This window comes from Dreissena polymorpha, chromosome 6 (assembly GCF_020536995.1).
Source record: "Dreissena polymorpha isolate Duluth1 chromosome 6, UMN_Dpol_1.0, whole genome shotgun sequence".
NCBI lineage: Eukaryota > Metazoa > Mollusca > Bivalvia > Myida > Dreissenidae > Dreissena > Dreissena polymorpha.
The window spans coordinates 107,616,375-107,636,092 of record NC_068360.1 but is presented as its reverse complement, the minus strand read 5'-3'; the positions used below and the strand labels follow the sequence as shown (position 1 = coordinate 107,636,092).

At 35.1% G+C, this 19,718-nt stretch overlaps 1 protein-coding gene across 2 annotated transcripts; it reads right to left on the bottom strand.

The window, feature by feature from the left end:
• Positions 1-887: 887 nt before the first annotated feature.
• On the bottom strand, positions 888-13,394 carry LOC127836346 (polypeptide N-acetylgalactosaminyltransferase 13-like). Of its 2 annotated transcripts, none has more exons than XM_052362935.1 (11): positions 13,259-13,394; positions 10,518-10,942; positions 8,586-8,752; positions 8,134-8,311; positions 7,120-7,323; positions 6,628-6,745; positions 5,945-6,130; positions 4,962-5,096; positions 4,234-4,377; positions 2,841-2,978; positions 888-2,616 (listed from the first exon to the last, which is right to left on the bottom strand). In XM_052362935.1, exons 2-11 carry the CDS (start codon positions 10,895-10,897, stop codon positions 2,476-2,478), a joined length of 1,791 nt encoding a protein of 596 aa, XP_052218895.1. In that variant the 5' UTR covers positions 10,898-10,942; positions 13,259-13,394; the 3' UTR covers positions 888-2,475. The 2 variants fall into 2 exon arrangements, with proteins under 2 accessions (XP_052218895.1, XP_052218894.1); XM_052362934.1 differs by lacking the exon at positions 13,259-13,394 and adding an exon at positions 11,330-11,469.
• Positions 13,395-19,718: the final 6,324 nt, after the last annotated feature.

Below are 19,718 nucleotides of genomic sequence, written 5' to 3'. Positions count from 1 at the left end.
CATATACTATGGAAAGGGGTATTGTAAAACTGTATTTGTCCAACTGTTCTATAATCTGTTAAAGGTTTTATATGTTAGGCTTTATAACTCACACATGATGTCAAGAATGTGCCCGTCATAATGGTTCGACAATCTAAGGTTGTACCAAGTTTCTAATGTTCACCATTGTATATGGGGTATTTTATCCACCTGTTATGAGCGAAATGCATAAACCAAACCAACTTATGTGCTTGTCATGTGCCCGTCATAATGGTTCTACAATCTAAGGTTGTACCAAGTTTCTAATTGTCACCATTGTATATGGGGTACTGTATCCACCTGCTATGAGCGAATTGCATAAACCAAACCAACTTATGTGCTTGTCATCTTCTTAACCGGGCTCTCTACACTGCATCGCGGCAGAACCTTTATGCTAAGATAACTCCTGTGATAATTTTCAAGTGTGGGAAATTTCGCGAGGAGGAGATTTCGAGCATGTTACGAGTATTCTCTCGTTCTGACCTATTGCTGTCGAGATTGCTAAAATCAATAAGAGTAGTTTTTCTTTGTAAAGTAGGTTTATTCAAATAAAACAAAAACTTAAAAGAATATTTCATTCGTACAAAAGACTACAAATACTGAAAGTAGTCATTTCATTCCTGTACATGGATTTAATACTGATATTTCTTAACCGATTACACTTATAAGGTAATCTTATTTACCACATTTATTGTTTGCAATAGTTCGTTATTAACATAGAGTTAAAATATATATCATCCATCATAAATATTAAGAATTAATTATCCTGTTTCGGTTTTAATTAAATCAAATAATGTAGTTTTTTAAACAAATGCATCTTTCGATTAAAAATTAAGCGAACAATATGCATTAATAAAATAACATACAAGTGATATAAGTAACATATATTTAGTTCCAGCTGTAAACGAAAAAAGTGCTTCATTATTATTACACACATGCAATAAATCATAAGTCTAACAAACAAGAACAGTGTTATCGATATATTTTGTAAGTAAATGGCATGCGGCCAGCGAAGCTTCAAACTAGCCTGCGCATTTGCTACCCTGTCTGCTAACTACACCACTAAGAGTTGCCTCACTTCATCGCGGAAAGGGTAGCTCTAGGTCAGACTGCGCTTTCACATGACGCGTCTTAATAAGTGATCTTTCCGGGGCAGACAAAGGGATGAGACGCCAAGTGCTCAAATCATGCATTATATGCTAGTCGATATATTTCCTACGGTGGCAAAGAGGTGACATTAACTCCCCTTTTTAAAATGAACTCTACTTGTTTACTATCTCGTTCCCACGACATACTAGCTCCAGGGAACGACTTACTTACTCAAGGGAACGAGTAAGCTATGTCATGTGAATTACTTTGTCGAGGGAACGTAGTTTCCCAACAGTGTGAGTGTCTTGTTTACATATAGGTCTTTCCTGATTTCAAGCGGAAAAAAATTTAAAATTGACAAAAAACTTCTAACGTTTATTTTCAACTACTTCTTCTTCTGACATTTTATTTGAGTTTTGTTTATTCATCACCGATTGATAAGTTTTTCAAAATGTAATGAGATCATATATAAATGGATTACCGTTGAATGATGTTGATAATGCAATATCAAAGTTTAACCATTTAAGCCAAGAAAACATGTTTGAAACATGATGCGATTTACTGTCTCATTATGAATGAATTATTCTGTACAATGTGCTAGAATAATGAACAGTTGTTATAATACTATTTTCAATTTGAGTAATGTTATAATTAACAAACAAAACTTTGATTATATGCCTGGACGTATAGTTCAGTACCTACACTATATGTAATAATTTTCATATACATATTAACAATGAAAACCTACTTGAGCAATCTATTGTTCAACAAAATATTATTTAAAATATTACAATTGATATGATATACACAAACATATATTTTCACTAACCAATTGTCAATATGTATATAAGCAATAAAAACGCAAGTATTTAAAATTAATATAAAATTGTTCAATATGCAAACCATAACTTGAATTTTATCACAGGTCACAGATTATTGTAGTCCATTTAAGTGCATTATGATACTATTTATTTGAAATCTGGTTACAAATTCAATCAATACATATATGAAATACATTCTACAAATGATATGAATACCTACCCGTATATACAACCTGCTTGCGTAATACTATTTAAAAAAAAATATGCTTGTAAAACCAACTGAACCGAAGACAACCGCTTTAGTGTTTATAAAAATAAAAATAAAACGCTAAAATGTATTTCAAAATTGATGTGCATTAGTAAAAGAAAGATCATGGACACTAGTAAATGCGAATACCGGTAACTGAAACGGTCTTTACATGAATTGAAAATATAATACATTGTGCCCCTTGATTGTCCTTGCATGGATTGCAGACGATGCATGGTTTTTTGAAGAGCAAAACGTCTTCCGTTGCAATCAAAGTTTGTGTTTTTTGCCTGGAACAGCCTATTGGTTTCCAGCTGGATTATACACATGGAACACCCAGTGTTGTCGCTGGCTTGTGACGTCACATTCGGACATGCGCAGTCCCCCTTCTCGACTTATCTCTAAGCAGAGACCCGTTAAATCGTGTTTTAACAGTCCAGGCTAGAAGAAAATCAGATAAATAAGATTACTGTTGCAAAAAATGGCTTGGTATTTGTATAGATGTAAACACTGACATATTTCATTTCTCACATATAGTTAAACGATTCAACAGCAAGATATACATTCCACATATCATCGAATAAAGAAACACGGTTTCGGAAAGAGAATAAGTTACAGATGTACAAACGACAAGAAAAAACATTATGACAAGCGGGTCAACTAACCCCGTCGTGTGTCCATGTTTCCTTCTCGCCTTCATAGCACCCGACCATGGTGGCCATCTTGTCGCTGAAAAATGAACCTTTGACCTGGATACACTGCAGCAGCGACCGGAATCGCCTGTCACGAGTTAGCGCAAACGTCTGCAAATGAAAGTCATTTGCACATGCAATGGATATTGCTTATAAACACATTTTGTTACAATTTTATATAATAATGGGATTGTTCTCATCATCCAATGGACACTGTTTCAGCTTGCAAACTTTTCGTCAAGGATTTCGAAAATACATGTATAAGAATGGCGAATATAAGAGATCTCAATTAGTTTTTTAGTAATTTTATTACAGTTGCTATTAAATTGCAGTTGTGGTATTCAACGTACAGGACAGTCGCAATGATGAATTGAATTTTGTCATATTTGTTACCGGAGGTACTGGATTTGTTGCGCATTCTAAAGATATACCATGGAATCGAGAATGCCAATAAACTATAATACAATCACACCAGCGCAAGTCCTTACTACATGTATATCTTCCAAGTTCTGCCAGAAAGAGGTGAGGACTACTTGAACGAGGGGAGAAACTACAGGTACGCAGTGAACAACAGAGCGCCAAAGCGCTGCAGTAAAGCTACCGCACGCAACTGATAGAACAGAAGGATGTGCTGGTCCGTAGTTGGCTTAATTTGACCTAAGGTTTCAGTATGAGAATTTTTGGAACAGCAGCGGCTTGAGCATTGAAAAAGCAAAGCTGGCCCTTTTAAATGTTCGTAGCCTAGTACTATGAACATTCCAACTTTTCAACTCAAAAGATGAAATTTGAGTTTTAACTCAGCTGAGTATTGAGCATGTCGGTTAGCTCACGAACAATCTCAAATCTCAGCTATAAGAATATTCACATATTCTCCCTTAAACTTAGGGCTAAATCAGACGCATGACTAAACCAAATCATCTATGATAAAAAAGCAATTTGACCTAGAATATTTACTTAAGTATTTTCTTGGGCCGTATTGTTCAGTGGCGGGCTGATACTAATAACCTCTTGATGTTAGTGAATGACGTCGACTGATATCTGACACAGCATGGTGCACAATTTACCTGACCGGATGTGTGTAGTTCAAACGTACTGCTTGCATCGACCTATTTGCTAGACAGGCCTTCGTTCGAGCATGGTTACATTTGTTACAGAGAAAACCTTGTGCAACCGGATATCTACATATTGTTCGCCTTTATTACACATTAGAACCACGTCCTTTAGACAAATCAGCACGTGGGATAGACGTTTATAATCTTATTGGGACGTTGTCGGGTGTAATAGCATGTAGTTGAAATAAGAAACAAAATTTAGCACAAGAGAAGCTTCTATAAGAATAAATGAGACACATCAGCCATGTTTGCACCTGTCTAGTGGCAGTTTCCCGCGTGGCCGCCTCGGATAACGAAAGTTTGTACGCACATGGTGCGGCCACCAAGGGCGCGCCCAGGGAAAAAAGGTACCCGTTGTTGTCCAAGCAACGGTGCTGGTCGTCTGCCGTGTTCTCAACCTGAAGTTCACAAACAGATAATACAGAATTGAGATGGAATCTTATTGTTTAATAAAATTAAAAAAACGAGTTTCCTTTTTCCTTTCAATCGTCATGATATATTAAATTAATTATAGCAGAAAAAAATACCGGTTACATATATAAATAAAAAGGCGGAGCGATGCATATGATGGTCTGCAAATAGGTAAGCAAATCGTTAAGATAATACCCTTCGATAGAAGAGAACTATAAAAAATATCTGAATATATCAAAACAAAAAAGATGAATGGACAGGTTATCGAACTAAACCAATCAGAGGAGAATAGGAATTAAGTCGGGTTCAAATTTGTATTGTTAATTATGTTGTTGTCATTATAGTTTGTGTCGTGCGTGTAGTCTTCAAAGTTGTTTTGCGTATTTAAGATGCCGTTGTGTTTGCGTGTCTTCGTGTTTTATCGATGCCATGTAATTTGTATATATTATAACATCATATTGTATTAACTGACTATTCAAGAAAACTCGGGCACATACATATATTCGGCACTCCACGCTAAGGTAAAACATGAAGTAGCACATGTAATATTATAATCTTCCGATGTACATACGTATCCCCAGGCAGTGTTATACTCCTTGTAGACGAGCAGTTCCGGCCACACGTTTTCCAGGAACCATCGGAAGGGACGGCACTGCAGCCTCTCTTTCAGCGCTAGCCGCTCAGTCAGGTCGCCTGCGTCTGCCGTCTGTCAAACACGTGGTAAGGGCGGATGAGATTGATTATAGGTACTCAATAGGGATTCAATTAAAAAATTAAGAATGAAAAAAACTCATCTTTACTGTTAAATAGTTATTAAAAGTAAAAACTTTATTCAAAAATGCAAATTTAAACAAATATAACCTCACAAATTAAATAATTTGTACGCTTTGATGGTCATATGCTGAGCCAGAGTTAAAAATTAAAACTTCACATGTATGTATTTACATAACACATCACGAAAACAAAATTAACAAAATTGTTGTTTGCAATTTTAGTTTTAAACAAGAGATGTGTTTGTCAGAAACACAATGCCCCCTATTGCGCCGCTTTGAAGCCATATAGTTGACCATCGAGCTTAAAGGATGACCTTGACCTTTCACCACTCAAACTTTGCAGCTCCATGAGATACACATGCATGCCAAATATCAAGTTGCTCTCTTCAATATTGTAAAAGTTATCTCAAAACTTTAACCAAGGTTAGTTAAAGATTTGGGACAGAATGACAGAGTGACAGAATGACAGACAGACAGGCCAAAAACAATGAGCCCCCGATCATTCGATCCGAGGGCGTAAAAAAGGTTTCAAATAATATTAGCGGTGGCGTACGAAAACTCTTAAGCAATGAGCGGCAATTCTGACAGTCATGTTAGGATCACCTCTTTCCGACATTAAGTCACGGCGGGCTTCATTAGGGGAATGCACTGGCTGGCCTGTAGCTGCGCTTACCACATATGGCATAAGACCCATATTCGCATGACGCAGCGCATACATAATGTGTTCGATATATTTTGTATTTGGAGGGAGTTTATAATATAGCTTTAATCAGACACGCACCTTGATCTCCGGGTTAGCCTCATACACGTACTCCTTGTACCCGTCCATCCAGACTTCGACTGCACGCTTGTAGTTCCTGTTCTCTGTCGCCTGCCTTCCGTGCGGGAAATGGTACGGCTGTGTACGGGCGATGTGACCTACCCGTGAGCAGGGCACGTGCAGCATGCGGCCGCCGCATAACCAAACCTGATATATTGTATTAAGTGTATAACTATTTCAGTGTTTAACTGAATTTGATTATGGAACAAACTTAGCTTTTTGTATGCACATTGTGCTTTGAGAAATAAGCCTGATAATTTGAATAACATATAGTTGTAGTTTCTAATTGCAATGACCAAACAATTCAATTCGCAGTGGACAATCACAACATAATACTAAACTGTTGTTTTTTTCACTTTTTACCAGTCCTTTCCACGGTTTGAGTAGCCTTAACATCTTCGCTATCGTCAACTTCATACTATATATCATCTTTCAAATTATCGTCTATCATAAGTATTATCATCCTCTACATCATCATAATTATCATAATCATCTTATCATAATTGTCATCACCATAATTATCATCATCTTCAGAAGTATGGTCAACTTAACCCGACACAACACATAAGTTATATCCGTGATAACCAAAGTGTAATCCTTTGCAATAACACATATTATCCTATTGAAGCCAATACATGCCGCACCCTCCATGGCAACTCGAGGTTCTCTCCTCCCCAGATCATCATGTCCGGGTCATAGGCCCCGATCTCCTTGAAGTACTGGACATCTATCACCGCCCCTGGGCCTACCATCACCACGCCCCTGGAAAACACGCGTTAGTTATCTACTTCATCACCATCATCACCACCACCATCATTACCATCACCACCATTATCATGCTTTTGTCCTAAACCACCTAGCCCATTATCATCCCCGCTATCGCCAACATTACCATAATCTTCTTCATCATATCAATGTATTAATGTTTCTTAAGGTAGAGAACACCTTTCACCTCCACCGGCGCCACCGTAACCACACCTTTGGAACAAATCAGCATCATCAAAATCAGCGACTGAAGCAGCATATCCACGACAACCACAACCGATATCATCATCACCAATAACATCATCATTACCAATATCTTGTCCCAATGACGATTATTATTGTTATAATTACACATCAATATCAAAACTCACGGTAGTGGGTCCGTCTCGGTCTTGCCTCGCAGCTGATCGGCCCGAAAGTAAGTCTCGAAGAATAGCATCTTCCAGTCGAAGCCATAGCGCGTCTTGTAACCGTAGTCATATTCATACGCCAGCGTATCCTTGTTAATGTAGTCCAACTGAGCCATGGCAACAGTTTTCCGGTCCTTGCGGATTTGCGCAAGTAAGGGAGGCAACCTTGAAATTAACAAGAAGTTGCTATATGGTTGCTATATAGTTGACAATAACACTAAACCAAGCAGTTTAACGAACTCATTACTAATTATTTGTTGACAAATGAATACTGCAAAATGTCATGTTTTCATGTTGTTCTATCATATTCAGATAGGGAATAAGTGTACGAATTTCTACACTATAAGGATGTTCACAAAAGTGCAATCGACGTCATGAAAATACAATGTATCTATGTAATTGAATATTCATGTTCATATGTGTTGTTTCGATGTTTGAGAAAAACGCATGAATAGTATTAAGTTATGTTCTGAACAAGAAAAGTAGGCAATTGACAATGACTCCAAAATATTGAAGATGTTTTTACTTGAAAAATCTTTCCATTGTTCTTTTTCAAAGCATGTGTTTGTAGATCAAGCCCAACCAATACTGTCTTATGGAGTTAAGCTCTGCACAAAATGATTATTAAATTGGCAAACAAACTTAAAGAGGAGCCATCATCCTTGTATTCTGCACTTCCTCTCAAAGCCATAATGTTAAAATAAGGCATCATCTTAATCCCTTCAAAACTTGTATAGCCCCGAACACATTAGCGGATATGACGTGCGAACGCAAAAAGAACGTACGAAAGGGACGATTTTACTTCGAGTAAAAACAGCATTATTTGTATGGTACAGTATAGTAAAATAGTAAAATGTAATTTGTTAAGTAAGATCCATATTTATCAATTATTAGCTCTAAGTACCTATGTGCCGTGACCGAGGCAGTTCTAGTTTGCTTACAAACACATAACTGCACTTGCATCCACCCACATACCATCCTTCGTTGACCTCCATGTGGCTATCGAAAAACGTCACAGTATCTGACGTCACCAGTTTAAGCCCTTCGAGTCGCGCGCGCACGAGACCAGACCTCACGTGCAGTCGCCGAAGCGTGACGAGATTTCCCGGAAAATGCTTCTCCAGAACCTCTTGGAAATGAGCTTGTAGGCTCGCTGAAGTAAAAGTCGACCAATAGTAAAAATGTAATAAAGTTTTCACTTTTATTCATAAAACGAAAGCATGGTAAAGAAACTTTTGAACATTATATTGAAAAAAATTGAATCGGCAACCAATCAATTTAATGTTGGGTAAGTATTGTACTTATACGCAGGAATTCCGCCAACTTCCGTTTTTTGTCTGAATACAAAAACACGAGGTATTTACAATGTCATAATTTCTCAAAAGAATTAAGTTGCATTTATAAACAAATAATTGTGAAAAACTCACGTAGATTGCTGTTGTCATCGATGAGTATTATTTGCTTGAGCAGATGCGGAGGTGACCGGTTCACCAGGCTGTATACCGTACGTAAGATCACCGACGGCCACTCGTTGTGGAACGGTATCACCACGCTCACCGTCGGCAGATCCGTCGGGTAGGAGAGACTCGAGCAACTGACATACACAAGTATTCATTAGATGATGTTGAGGCTACTTATGACGATAAAAATAAATAAATATAATTGAAATCACTTGAAATCAAAAAAGATCAAAGAAAAAACAGGTTTTATGTTACACGTACACGTGCCCTTGACCTTTACATTATAACATATTGACCAAGGATGATAAACGTCCTCGTTTTCTCCTAGGTAGCCAGGATACCTATGTGGATGAGCGTACATCAAAACGCACTTAATATGTCGGTTAAACAAGTGTTTTATGAATTATCACGCTTTCAATTTAATGAGTGGAAAACGTTCTTAACTTTTTTGAAGGAACATTTACTTAGACATTGGTACTTCCCTCCCTGTAATGTCACAAAGTGAGTTTTATTGAGGCACTGTCCGGTTAGCGCAATGTTTTGTAGATGCGCCACTCACCTAGCCGACCCGGGTCCAATGCACGCCCACGGTGCGTGCGTGTTTGATTTACGTTAATCATTCCAGATGTAGAGTTCCTCCTTAACCTCCCCCTCCCCTCAACTTGAATTTATGTCTTAAGAAGTTAAAAAATAACGAGACTGTGCAGCTCAAATAAAACATCACTCGCTTTTGTGAATCCTGCAAATGACATATTCCAGGCCATCAATAATGCACCCTGCGTGTTAAGACCCTATACACAACGAATAAAGACTCTCATTATGTATTATCTGTTTAAGTTTCACCGACGACTCAGAAACTTGATTCTTACACAAGACCCAGTTTCTTACATCTGTCGTCAGGTCTTTATTAATTATTTTAAATGATTGTCAAATAATAACCCTCAATGGAGGATGGAGTATAATGCAGGGACAATCACTGGATTATTATAGTATGCGTGACCTTGAACCTTGGGATATGGTTTTGGCATTACACTAGTAGTGACCCTGCATAATATTTTTATAATGATTTAAAAATATTTCTATGACGGACAAAGTAATTCGTTGGACTATGATCTGTATACACATGCGTTCATACGAAAGTACCAGGGTACAAACAGGGTAACGTTCATATTTCTTTCCATCATTGAAGATGATAACATGAAGACAGGCTGTATTTGAATATCTCATTTTTACAGAGATAAGATTTGGTTGTGAAACACTATGTCCCCCCCATATATTTGACCTTTGACCTTGAAGAATGACCTTGACCTTGACCCTTCACCACTCAAAATGTGCTGCTCTATGAGAAACACATGCATGCCAAATATCAAGTTGCTATCTTCAATATTGCAAATGTTATGGCCAATGTTAAAGTTTGACGCAAACAAACCAACAAACAGACAGAGCAAAAACAATATAAAAAGCTCAACAATAACCTATGATGTTAATAAATCAGCATGTGTAGCTGCTTCAAAGCAGTGACCATGTTGCATCTGGGATGGTATGAGTTATCAGTGAAGCCATTTGATTCTGGGGAAACAATAATCAACTTAAACATAACATCTGTTAAGTTTAACAGGATCTAGTGTAGATGAATGGACAACTTGTGGGTGGGATCAAGATACGAATTACTTGTAATATGAAACAGAGCCCATTTGCCGGTATTCTTAACAGCCGTGAAGGATTAAAGTCGTATTTGTTTGTGTTAAAACGTTACAATTTTGAACGGTGATTTTTTATTACATTAAAAGCTAGACCATGATATGATTTAGGGAACCAGTTATTTGCAGTGTGCTTTGAATTAAATCAACCGGTAAATCGGTCATTAAAGTATTGAGTCACTGGTTCCAGAGCACTTACCCTGGAGGTCGCGAGTCGGGAATCGGCCTGTTAACCGGAAGGAGATCGCTCAGAAGAACGTCGATCCTGCTTTGAGTGTGCAGCTCCTCGATCTGTGGATAGGCCGGATTGTTTAAAATCTCCTTGATTCGATAGTCCGTCAATTCGGATAACACCGTGTCTTTTAAAATCTCATAAAATGGTGAATGAGCGTAGAGATCATAAAATATAGCTTTTGGATTTCTGTTAAATTCCACTGAGTCTGAAAATATACTGCCGCTTCCACTGTATTTCCGACCGCCGTATTTTAATTTCACGTGTTTGAAGGCTATGTATGTGACGTAAAACGTGACGCACGCTACTAGCGTAATGATTATAGCGTAGCGCTTCCAAATCTTCATTTTTCGTCAAAAAGCTAGAGGCTTGTGGAATAAACAGGCGACCAGCTGAAAAAAAATCGAACTCAAAATATAATTTTCACTTTCGATTTAACTTGAATTTTAATTTTAAACACATCATATGGGAGGTAAAAATAAAAGTATAAGTTAAACAAGTAGTTCAAGAAGGCTATAAAATAAAAGAATTGAGATAATTTAAGAAAAGTCAAAGAAGACATAGCATTTATCAGATTAAAATGTTTTAAACAATGTCTAATTCAGTCATATTTTTAGTCTCGAGTGTTCGTCCTACGAGTTTTTGTCGCTACGTAAGCGAATTACGCTACATTTTAAATATATGTTCAATGTAAAGGCATACATTGTATGTGATTCACATTCTAAAGCGTGCACAATCTACTTGGTTATCACGCCTCGAGGCTTGAAACGAATACTTACTTTGTATGTTACCAATCAAATAGGCCATGAATTACACTGCAAATGTTTATTTATTTAAACAAATAATAATAAACATTGTAATTGAAATTGAAGAATGCAGCCTGTTGATACGCTTTTTCGTAACTGGAGTGATAGTGTGAAATGAAATTATTGATGAACGGAAAAAGAAAACTCGCTGCAGATAACCGACATGACAGTATGCGCATATCAGCTATCAGAGCTCCAGATAAGGGTCGTATTTTCGTAATTACGAATTATTTTCAAGTCCGTTGCGTATTTATTTTAAAATCTTGTCGTACCATTAAGAATTACAAAATCAAGTTACGAATATTATTTTAACATCGGTTCGTATCGATTTTTATTGAGTTCTGTTCGCGTATTAAAGATCTTTGCGGTGCTAATATACATGTAGAATGGTTATCGGGTTTGTTTAACAAAGCGCATTTTTTTACAATAAAAGTGGCGTATACAGTCTATCTGTCAAAAAACAATGGCGGCGCCCAGAGAGCGTCCTAAAAACTGCAAAGCGTCCAAAAACACGCTTTTAACATATTGTACGCAAAGTGAGCCGAAGTTAAATGTTTAGAAAGACATTATAGAAAAAATCTTATACAATGTTGTAAGTTCAGTTGCCGACACAGTCGGAAAAGCTCAACAAAAACGCGACACGACGGGTCCAAACTTAAACACACAAAAAACATTGAACGAGTGGAAGGGACAAGTCCCGTGGCTAATCGTTGAAAAGATTGAAGGGGTGACCTGTTTTAATTGTGAAATATGTAAAAATTCATCTAAGGCATGCAATAAAAGCACAGTTTTGGCATATGAAGGTATTTGAAAAATAAAATTGTATAATACTGAAAAGACACTGTTGAACTCGTATAAATAAAGTTGCTAGTTTGTTTATTTTGATTTTTTTTTGCATGAAAATAACCATTATTATTTATTTTTAGGTCATTTAGAAAAAAAAAGAATTATTTTCCAAAACTTAGTAGTAACGTTAAGAATAAAATTTCAGAGTTAAGAATTCTTTTTGAAAATCTGGTAGTAATTTAAGAATTTCACAAAACCTTATCTGGAGCTCTGAGCTATGCAGTGATATTCCATGTTAATACTTAAACCATTGGGAATCATTTTCCTTCGATCTGACACAGACACGTACAATTCATTATAAAATATTTAGAAAAAAATGGTACAAATAATAATAATAATACAAATACTTATATAAAAAAAAAAATAATAATAAGTATTATTTTCATGATACTACGATTACTACTACCACGACTACTACTACTACTACTACTGCTACTGCTACTACTATTACTACTACTACTACTATTACTACTACTACTACTATTACTACTACTACTACTTAGTAGTAGTAGCAGTAGTAGTAGTAGTAGTAGTAGTAGTAGTAGTAGTAGCAGTAGCAGTAGCAGCAGCAGCAGCAGTAGCAGTAGCAGTAGCAGCAGCAGCAGTAAAAGTAGTGGTAGTAATAGAAGTAGTAGTAGTAGAACTAGAAGTACTTAGTAGTAGTAGTAGTATTTAGGAGCGATAGCAGCAACAGCAACATCAGTATTTAGGAGCGATAGCAGCAACAACAACATCATTAGGTATCGTAGTCTCGTATATATTGACTTAACCGAACAACAGCTTTAAGTCACTTAAATGAAATGTTAACATACTGATTATACACAATACAATATTACTTTACCAAAGTAGGATTTGTATTCTTGTATAGACACGATCACTTACATAATAAACAACCCACAATACAATTTAATTCATCATAGTTGTGATTTACAGAGCGACTGTGCACAGGTCTTTTGAAAGATCGTTAATTGAAATGTGCTATGGTATATAATTCAAATACTAATTTGAAAACGTAATATTGTTGAGTCGTATATATCAAGAAAAGCTATAAATTACCTCATGTAAACAATTTACTTCCATTTCTTTTTCACTGGGTAGCAATTATAACCGTTAACTCTTCAAAGGGAGTAAACCATATATTTGACTTTATTTGGAGTATTTAACAAGACAAGCTATTTATAGAAATTCATGGGGCGTTACAAAAGTAAATGTCACATCAATAAGGCGTGAAATCATTATATTATTTTATTTGACGTCCAAATATGTTACTTGAATGATAATTAATACTTGGTGGGATTTTAATCGAAATATAACATTTAGCCTGAAAACTTCTTTTCAAGAACGCAGAAAGATATCCCAAAAATACTGGACAGATAAGAACTCGTTATTTAGTGTTCTTATTTCAATCGTAAAATTAATTTTAAAAAATTGTTAGAACATAAAGAGATATTTTAAATTATTTTCGAGTTTTTGTCGATCATGAAGTATTGTCGTTCTGCTATGCTTATAATTAACACATTTATCGGGCTATTGTTCTAGGGATTATACGTTAAACCTCAACATTGTGTTGTAATGATTGATAAGATAAAATAAGATTATTTTTTTAACTAGAAAGGTATTTGAAGGTTTATGGGAAGTGAAACAGAACACTTTTATACTTTCCATGTACTCACTTAAAAAATTCACAAAAACATTAAAATAATTATTCGCCACAAACATGTTGTTTTTTAATCCCTGCCCCCTTTAGTTTTCAAATACGATTTAACAAATGTTATTGTAGCTAAATACTATGCTTATTATAAATAAAATATATCTAAAATAATACAAACACCATTTTTAATTCATTCCGATATCATATGATAAATGATGGCTGATAATATAAAGATAATAACACGATATAACAGAAACGCGTATCTTATTTCCAATTTGTTGTTATGGAAATTTAATTCCGAGCTAGTTGACTTTACCTGTTATATCAATTATCATCTTATCTTCGGCTATAATATGATCAGGTGAATAAGTTTGTAGTTGGTGATTTTAACAGCCACACTGGTTTTTCGCCTGATGTCTACTAAGATAATTTGTAAAAAATCCTGCCGATATGTTGACTTTCCGAACACGGGCGCCTTTGTTAATTATTTGCCGGCTTCGCAAAACCTTGATACACAATTAAGTAATTTGGGTAGTAAGTTACTCATGCTGTGCATATTTAACTGAAAAAAGTGGGCAAATGTACATTTCAATATATTATATTGAATATAACCCTGTATCTAATACCATTGATTATGTTTTTGTGTTTATAATTCGTACGAGCCTGTCAACAACTTCACAGTACTTGACCTTTCAGTTTTCAGACCATAGTTCGAAATATTTGTAAATCAAATTGAAATCAATCAATCATTGTAAAAATACGAAATTAAAAACCTGTATGGAATCCTTAGAATTAAACGTGTTTTAATTGTGTTGACTAATATGAATATATGTTTGATATGTTGTTACTCAAAATTTCAAGTCGGTTCGGCTTATCTACGGAAAGCTTACTACCTGTCACACATGCCGTATCCGCGCGAGAATGAGTTGTATAATTTATGCAACAGGTTTGAGTTCTCCAACTATATTCATTCACAAATGGAAACATTATATGAATATCGTGTTAAATGTAATAGCATCGAACGGAGCTTAAATAGAAAAGAATCAATAAACAATTATTGTATTATAAGTGTCGCGGAAGAGATTGTTTATGAATGATTAAGATTCTTTATGATTAAAATAGTTCACTTTCTGTTGCGTCTTCATGACGTAGTAGTTTTGCTCATCTCATTCATAATCTGAGGCTATTACATGATTAATAGATGCGGCTGCCAATAAACAATGGAGTGCCCAATTGCACGGGTGATAACAACGAAATAGTATAAGGTTACGCTTGTTAATCTGAGGCTATTTAAAGAGTCGGGAAAACAACGCAATAGTATAAGGTTACGCTTGTTAATCTGAGGCTGTTAATAGATTCGGAAAAAAAATAGTATAAGGTTACGCTTGTTTATATTCTCAATTTATAAAACGTTGAACATGAGTTCAACAATAACTTCAGGGATACGATAGACAACAACAAAAATGCTTCATAATCGCTAAAACCGAATATAACAAACAATTAAATATAACACGAATGATCTGTTTCGTAACCTCGTTCATGCTTCTACAGCGGGGATTTCTGGGAAACGTTCTTTTGTTCTTAACAGATACAGCGGCGATCTTTTGTATGTACGGGTGCTAACAACGCAATAGTAGAAGGTTAAGTTTGTTTATATTCACAGTTCTCAATTTATAAAACGTTTGACACGAGTTCACCAATTATTACAGGTAAAGTCGATTGGTGTATAGCGGATTTTAGTGAGTAACGGATAGGTTAAACGGTTTTTGCAAAATACTTTTATATATGTTAAGATTTATAGTTTTCTATGAGTTGAATACAAAAACCCTATCATTGTTAAGTCGATTCATGTTTTTGTTGACGTGTGTCAATATTTACAACTGTTTCTTTTTTCGAAAGCAAACAAGGTCACGTTATGTACGCACCGTTTTTGTGACGACAGGAAAAGTGCAGACGAATGGTTTCTTGAATTTTGCAGATTTTGTTTGGTAAACATAATGTTCATTGATGTAATATTATAGTATTATGTGTCCTTTACAAAAGTAAGAAAGCTCAGAAACCAAATTGATGCGCACCATATAAAATAAGCATGAAAGCTGCAACTCGGGATTTAGTGAATAACGGACATGTGGTGACCCATATTCAGGAATGTGGGGATTGTCGCAAAATAAATATAAACTCGATTAAAGTTGTCCAATACACATGTGGTTAGCGTGTGGCTATGATATAAATTAGTGAAAACATCATTTTTAATGAAAAATAATCAAATTATAACGAAAAATCGATTTCTCTGAAAAATATTTTTCACTATCAAATCTATATATATAGATCACAAGGTATTCAACTCAAAATGACCCGAATATAGGGTGCATCGCTTTGAACAGCCATTACTTCATCAATTGTGCAGTGATTTCCATGAACTTGGTCTTATTAAACGCAGAAATGAATTTCCTTTCTGGAAATGTATATATAATTATTTTTTACAAATGCTGTGTCAAATTTCAAGAAATAACAAGATACACATGTAATCCGATAAAGACCTAAGCGATCCGGTAATGGCTGAATCAGTGTACCATGAAATTCGCGCTGTAAACAAATAATATTTTTTCGGAAATTTAAAACCTATGGCATGTTTCAATAGGTAAGACATGTGTCTATCTAGGTTTAATGGTTTAATTACTGAATGCATGGTGTTAACGTTGAAATGAGACTCGGAAGTCCTTAGCTATCTGTTATACACCAATCGACTGTATACAGTATGGACAACCTCAAAAATGCATTATAATCGCTAAAACCGAAAACGACTAAAGAGAACAAGAAATATCTTTTAAAAATGTAGTCGGCGTAAACTTGAAATAAAGTTTGCAATTTACTTTTCTAAATAAAATAAATAAAAATGAAAACAAAAGTTTAACTATTGTGTTTTTTTCACTTGTAAGTTGCATATTCACCGCATGAAATGTGTGTTGTCAGTGTCAAACCACACATTAGTTTAAGTAGATAAAAATATACTACGGAAGTGCATATCATATGTGTCTTCACATGCCTTATTATGAGTATATTTCTTCACTCTATATATATATATATATATATATATTTATTTATTTATATATATATATCGAAATATACCGTATGTTAATATTTGATTTAAACGCAGTTTTCTTTCGACATTTAAATCGCACTTTCATAGCCGCGTCATGCGAAAATGGGTCTTATGCGTTTCTTAAACCCAACATGTGCATTTCCTCAATCAGGTCAGAGGCGATGCTGTTCGCTCTAAAAGCACGCAATATGTTATGGTCTCATCATGTATCTCCTGACCAGACTGAGAGATGTGCGGGCTGAGTGGGCTATATATAGGATGGGCGCATATGGAATAAGACCCACTTTCGCATGACGAGGGTCATTAAAAATATCATTACTAATTGTAAATGGCAAATTTAATCACAATGCTTTTCAATACAAAATTGAATTAAAAATAGCAAACTTGTAAATAATGGCAGCCTATACAGGCGTTCGGGAACGATTTCCAGGCGTGCTGACCGAGTACGGCAAACCTTGTGGTTGGATAATTAAACGAATTTCCTCTTATCGTGACACTATACTATTTTGGTAATGATTGTTTTCTCATATTGAAAGCAAAACTGAAATTCTGCAAAATAGTTTAACGCGTAATTGTAACTGTGCCACAATTTGTGTCATTTGAACATTCAAAGAGTAGTCCAGAATTCCTTTCACTGAACAGTGCTACATCCTTTGCGCTGAGCACAGACACGGTAATGTAGCCAAAGTTCAGAGTTTTTATCTCGAACCAGCCTATGAAATATTCGAAAATATTCATGTGTGTCTGCTGGCGTTATGTAAAAGTCATTAAGATGAAAAGCTGAGTAAAACAGCTATGTCGAAAAAGCGCATTTGTACTCTATACCTATGTTTAGGTAAGAGTTGTTGACATCGTGTTAACTGCTAGGGTTTCAAGTAATGCATAAACAACAATGTACGGGTCAACAGAGCTGTCTTGATGACTACCTAATTCGTGAGTAAAAAGTACTGCTCGCAGATTTACTTTTTTATTTATTTTCATCAATGATCTTCTTGTCTATTTTGAATTTGTATATGGTGTCAAAAATCAAAAGTTTGTAAAGTGAATTTTCATCGTAAAATTATATTCTTAGTGAGATAGGTATTCGATATTCCAGCAATATTCATTTAATATGATGGTGCTTGCAAATTGTCTTTATATTCAGTTCTCACTACTATTTTCATCATACTTTCTATGCTTTCAGAACGTCCAAAAAGGCCATGTTGTTTTTATTTTGTCTTAGTCATCGCTATAAAATAAATAGGATGATAAAAAGTGCACACAAAGCTCGACCCGTTCGTTATGACACGCTCTTCATATATGTGAATGGCGTATGTTCATTTTGAACTTGCGATTAATTTTGAAAAATGAATTGCTTCTTAAATTATGCAATAGCGAACAACTTCAGTGCCTTCAGCGCTTTGATTATATCATACTCTTGTTTGTTCAGAAAAGGCTTTGCCGTCGAGTGGAATACGTATACCAAGAGATGTACATTGTACTTGGTTTGATTATGACCATAAAACGGCCAATGCACATTAAGTTTATTTTACAAGCACTGATTTTGATACGGATAGTAATAATCACGATGGTATTTATCAGCTTGATTTCCATATAATCAAAGAAATTAAAAAAGACACTATAAAATCAAAACAGTAAAGCGTTTAAAGTCTTGCGACTTAATTTTAAGTTCATTCAAATTACATTCAATATGTTTTGTATACTTTGGATTTTTTGTTATATTTTAATCATCTACTAACAATATTAGTATGCTATGATTTACTTTTCTGTACTTGTTGTATAATTATTAGCATTACATACAGCAATTCTGTGTAAAGCCGAACTTCATCTTACTGTATGTAAGTATTTATGATATTACTTCATTTTACAAAAAGCATATATATATATTGCGAATAAATGAACTGAATAAAAAAACACAATAAAGAAGCTTTGTTCAACGTTGCAAATGATATTATGCCTCCATACCTGTGTAGAATATCAACTAAAATCTTTGACAACAGTTAATCCCATTTCGTTGACAAAATGCGTTATTATTGCCTCTGTTTGTTAAAAGGATAATGCTTTCAATCCTTCTTAATTATTGATGAATAACTGTTTTTTTCTTTTGTATTGCATAATAGCAACTTATTATTAATCTTTGTTAGTCTTCACATGGACATTAAAAGTTTAAAACACGACTGGCATTATTTGATGCTAAGGCCGTTCCAATATTATAATTCGACTCTGAAATTTTGATTGTTTATAATCATCAATTATGTTGACAGATTACGTATGTTTTTTTATGGGCATCACTGTTGACCTGAGCTGAAAAGAATTAACAAGTCAAAAGAAATAGTTAAAATGTGGTAACTGACCAATTATCTACAACTCATCTTGCTACCAGTTGCAGTGCCCCAGATAAGCAGCGTATCTGCGTCTTTCACCCTATTAAAATGTTTGAAAACGCAAAGAAATACAATATCATGCGTATTGAAAACGCAACCAATATGACTTTAACGCAAATTCGTCAAATTAAGTGCGTACAATACAATAGCTCCGATCGAAAATGCTTTGCTCATTTTCGGTATTTTCTCTTTATGATGCGAAATAAAATTGTCTAAGAGAGGTTGAAAGACGTCCGCGCTAGTCGCGCCAAAATATCAGTCGATAAGTTTGACATTTACAAAGATGTCAGTTAACAACAGTTTTTTTTAATTTGAAAGTTTATATTTATATATGGACTGTTTCAAGGATTAAATACTCTATTAAACATCAGTTTATTT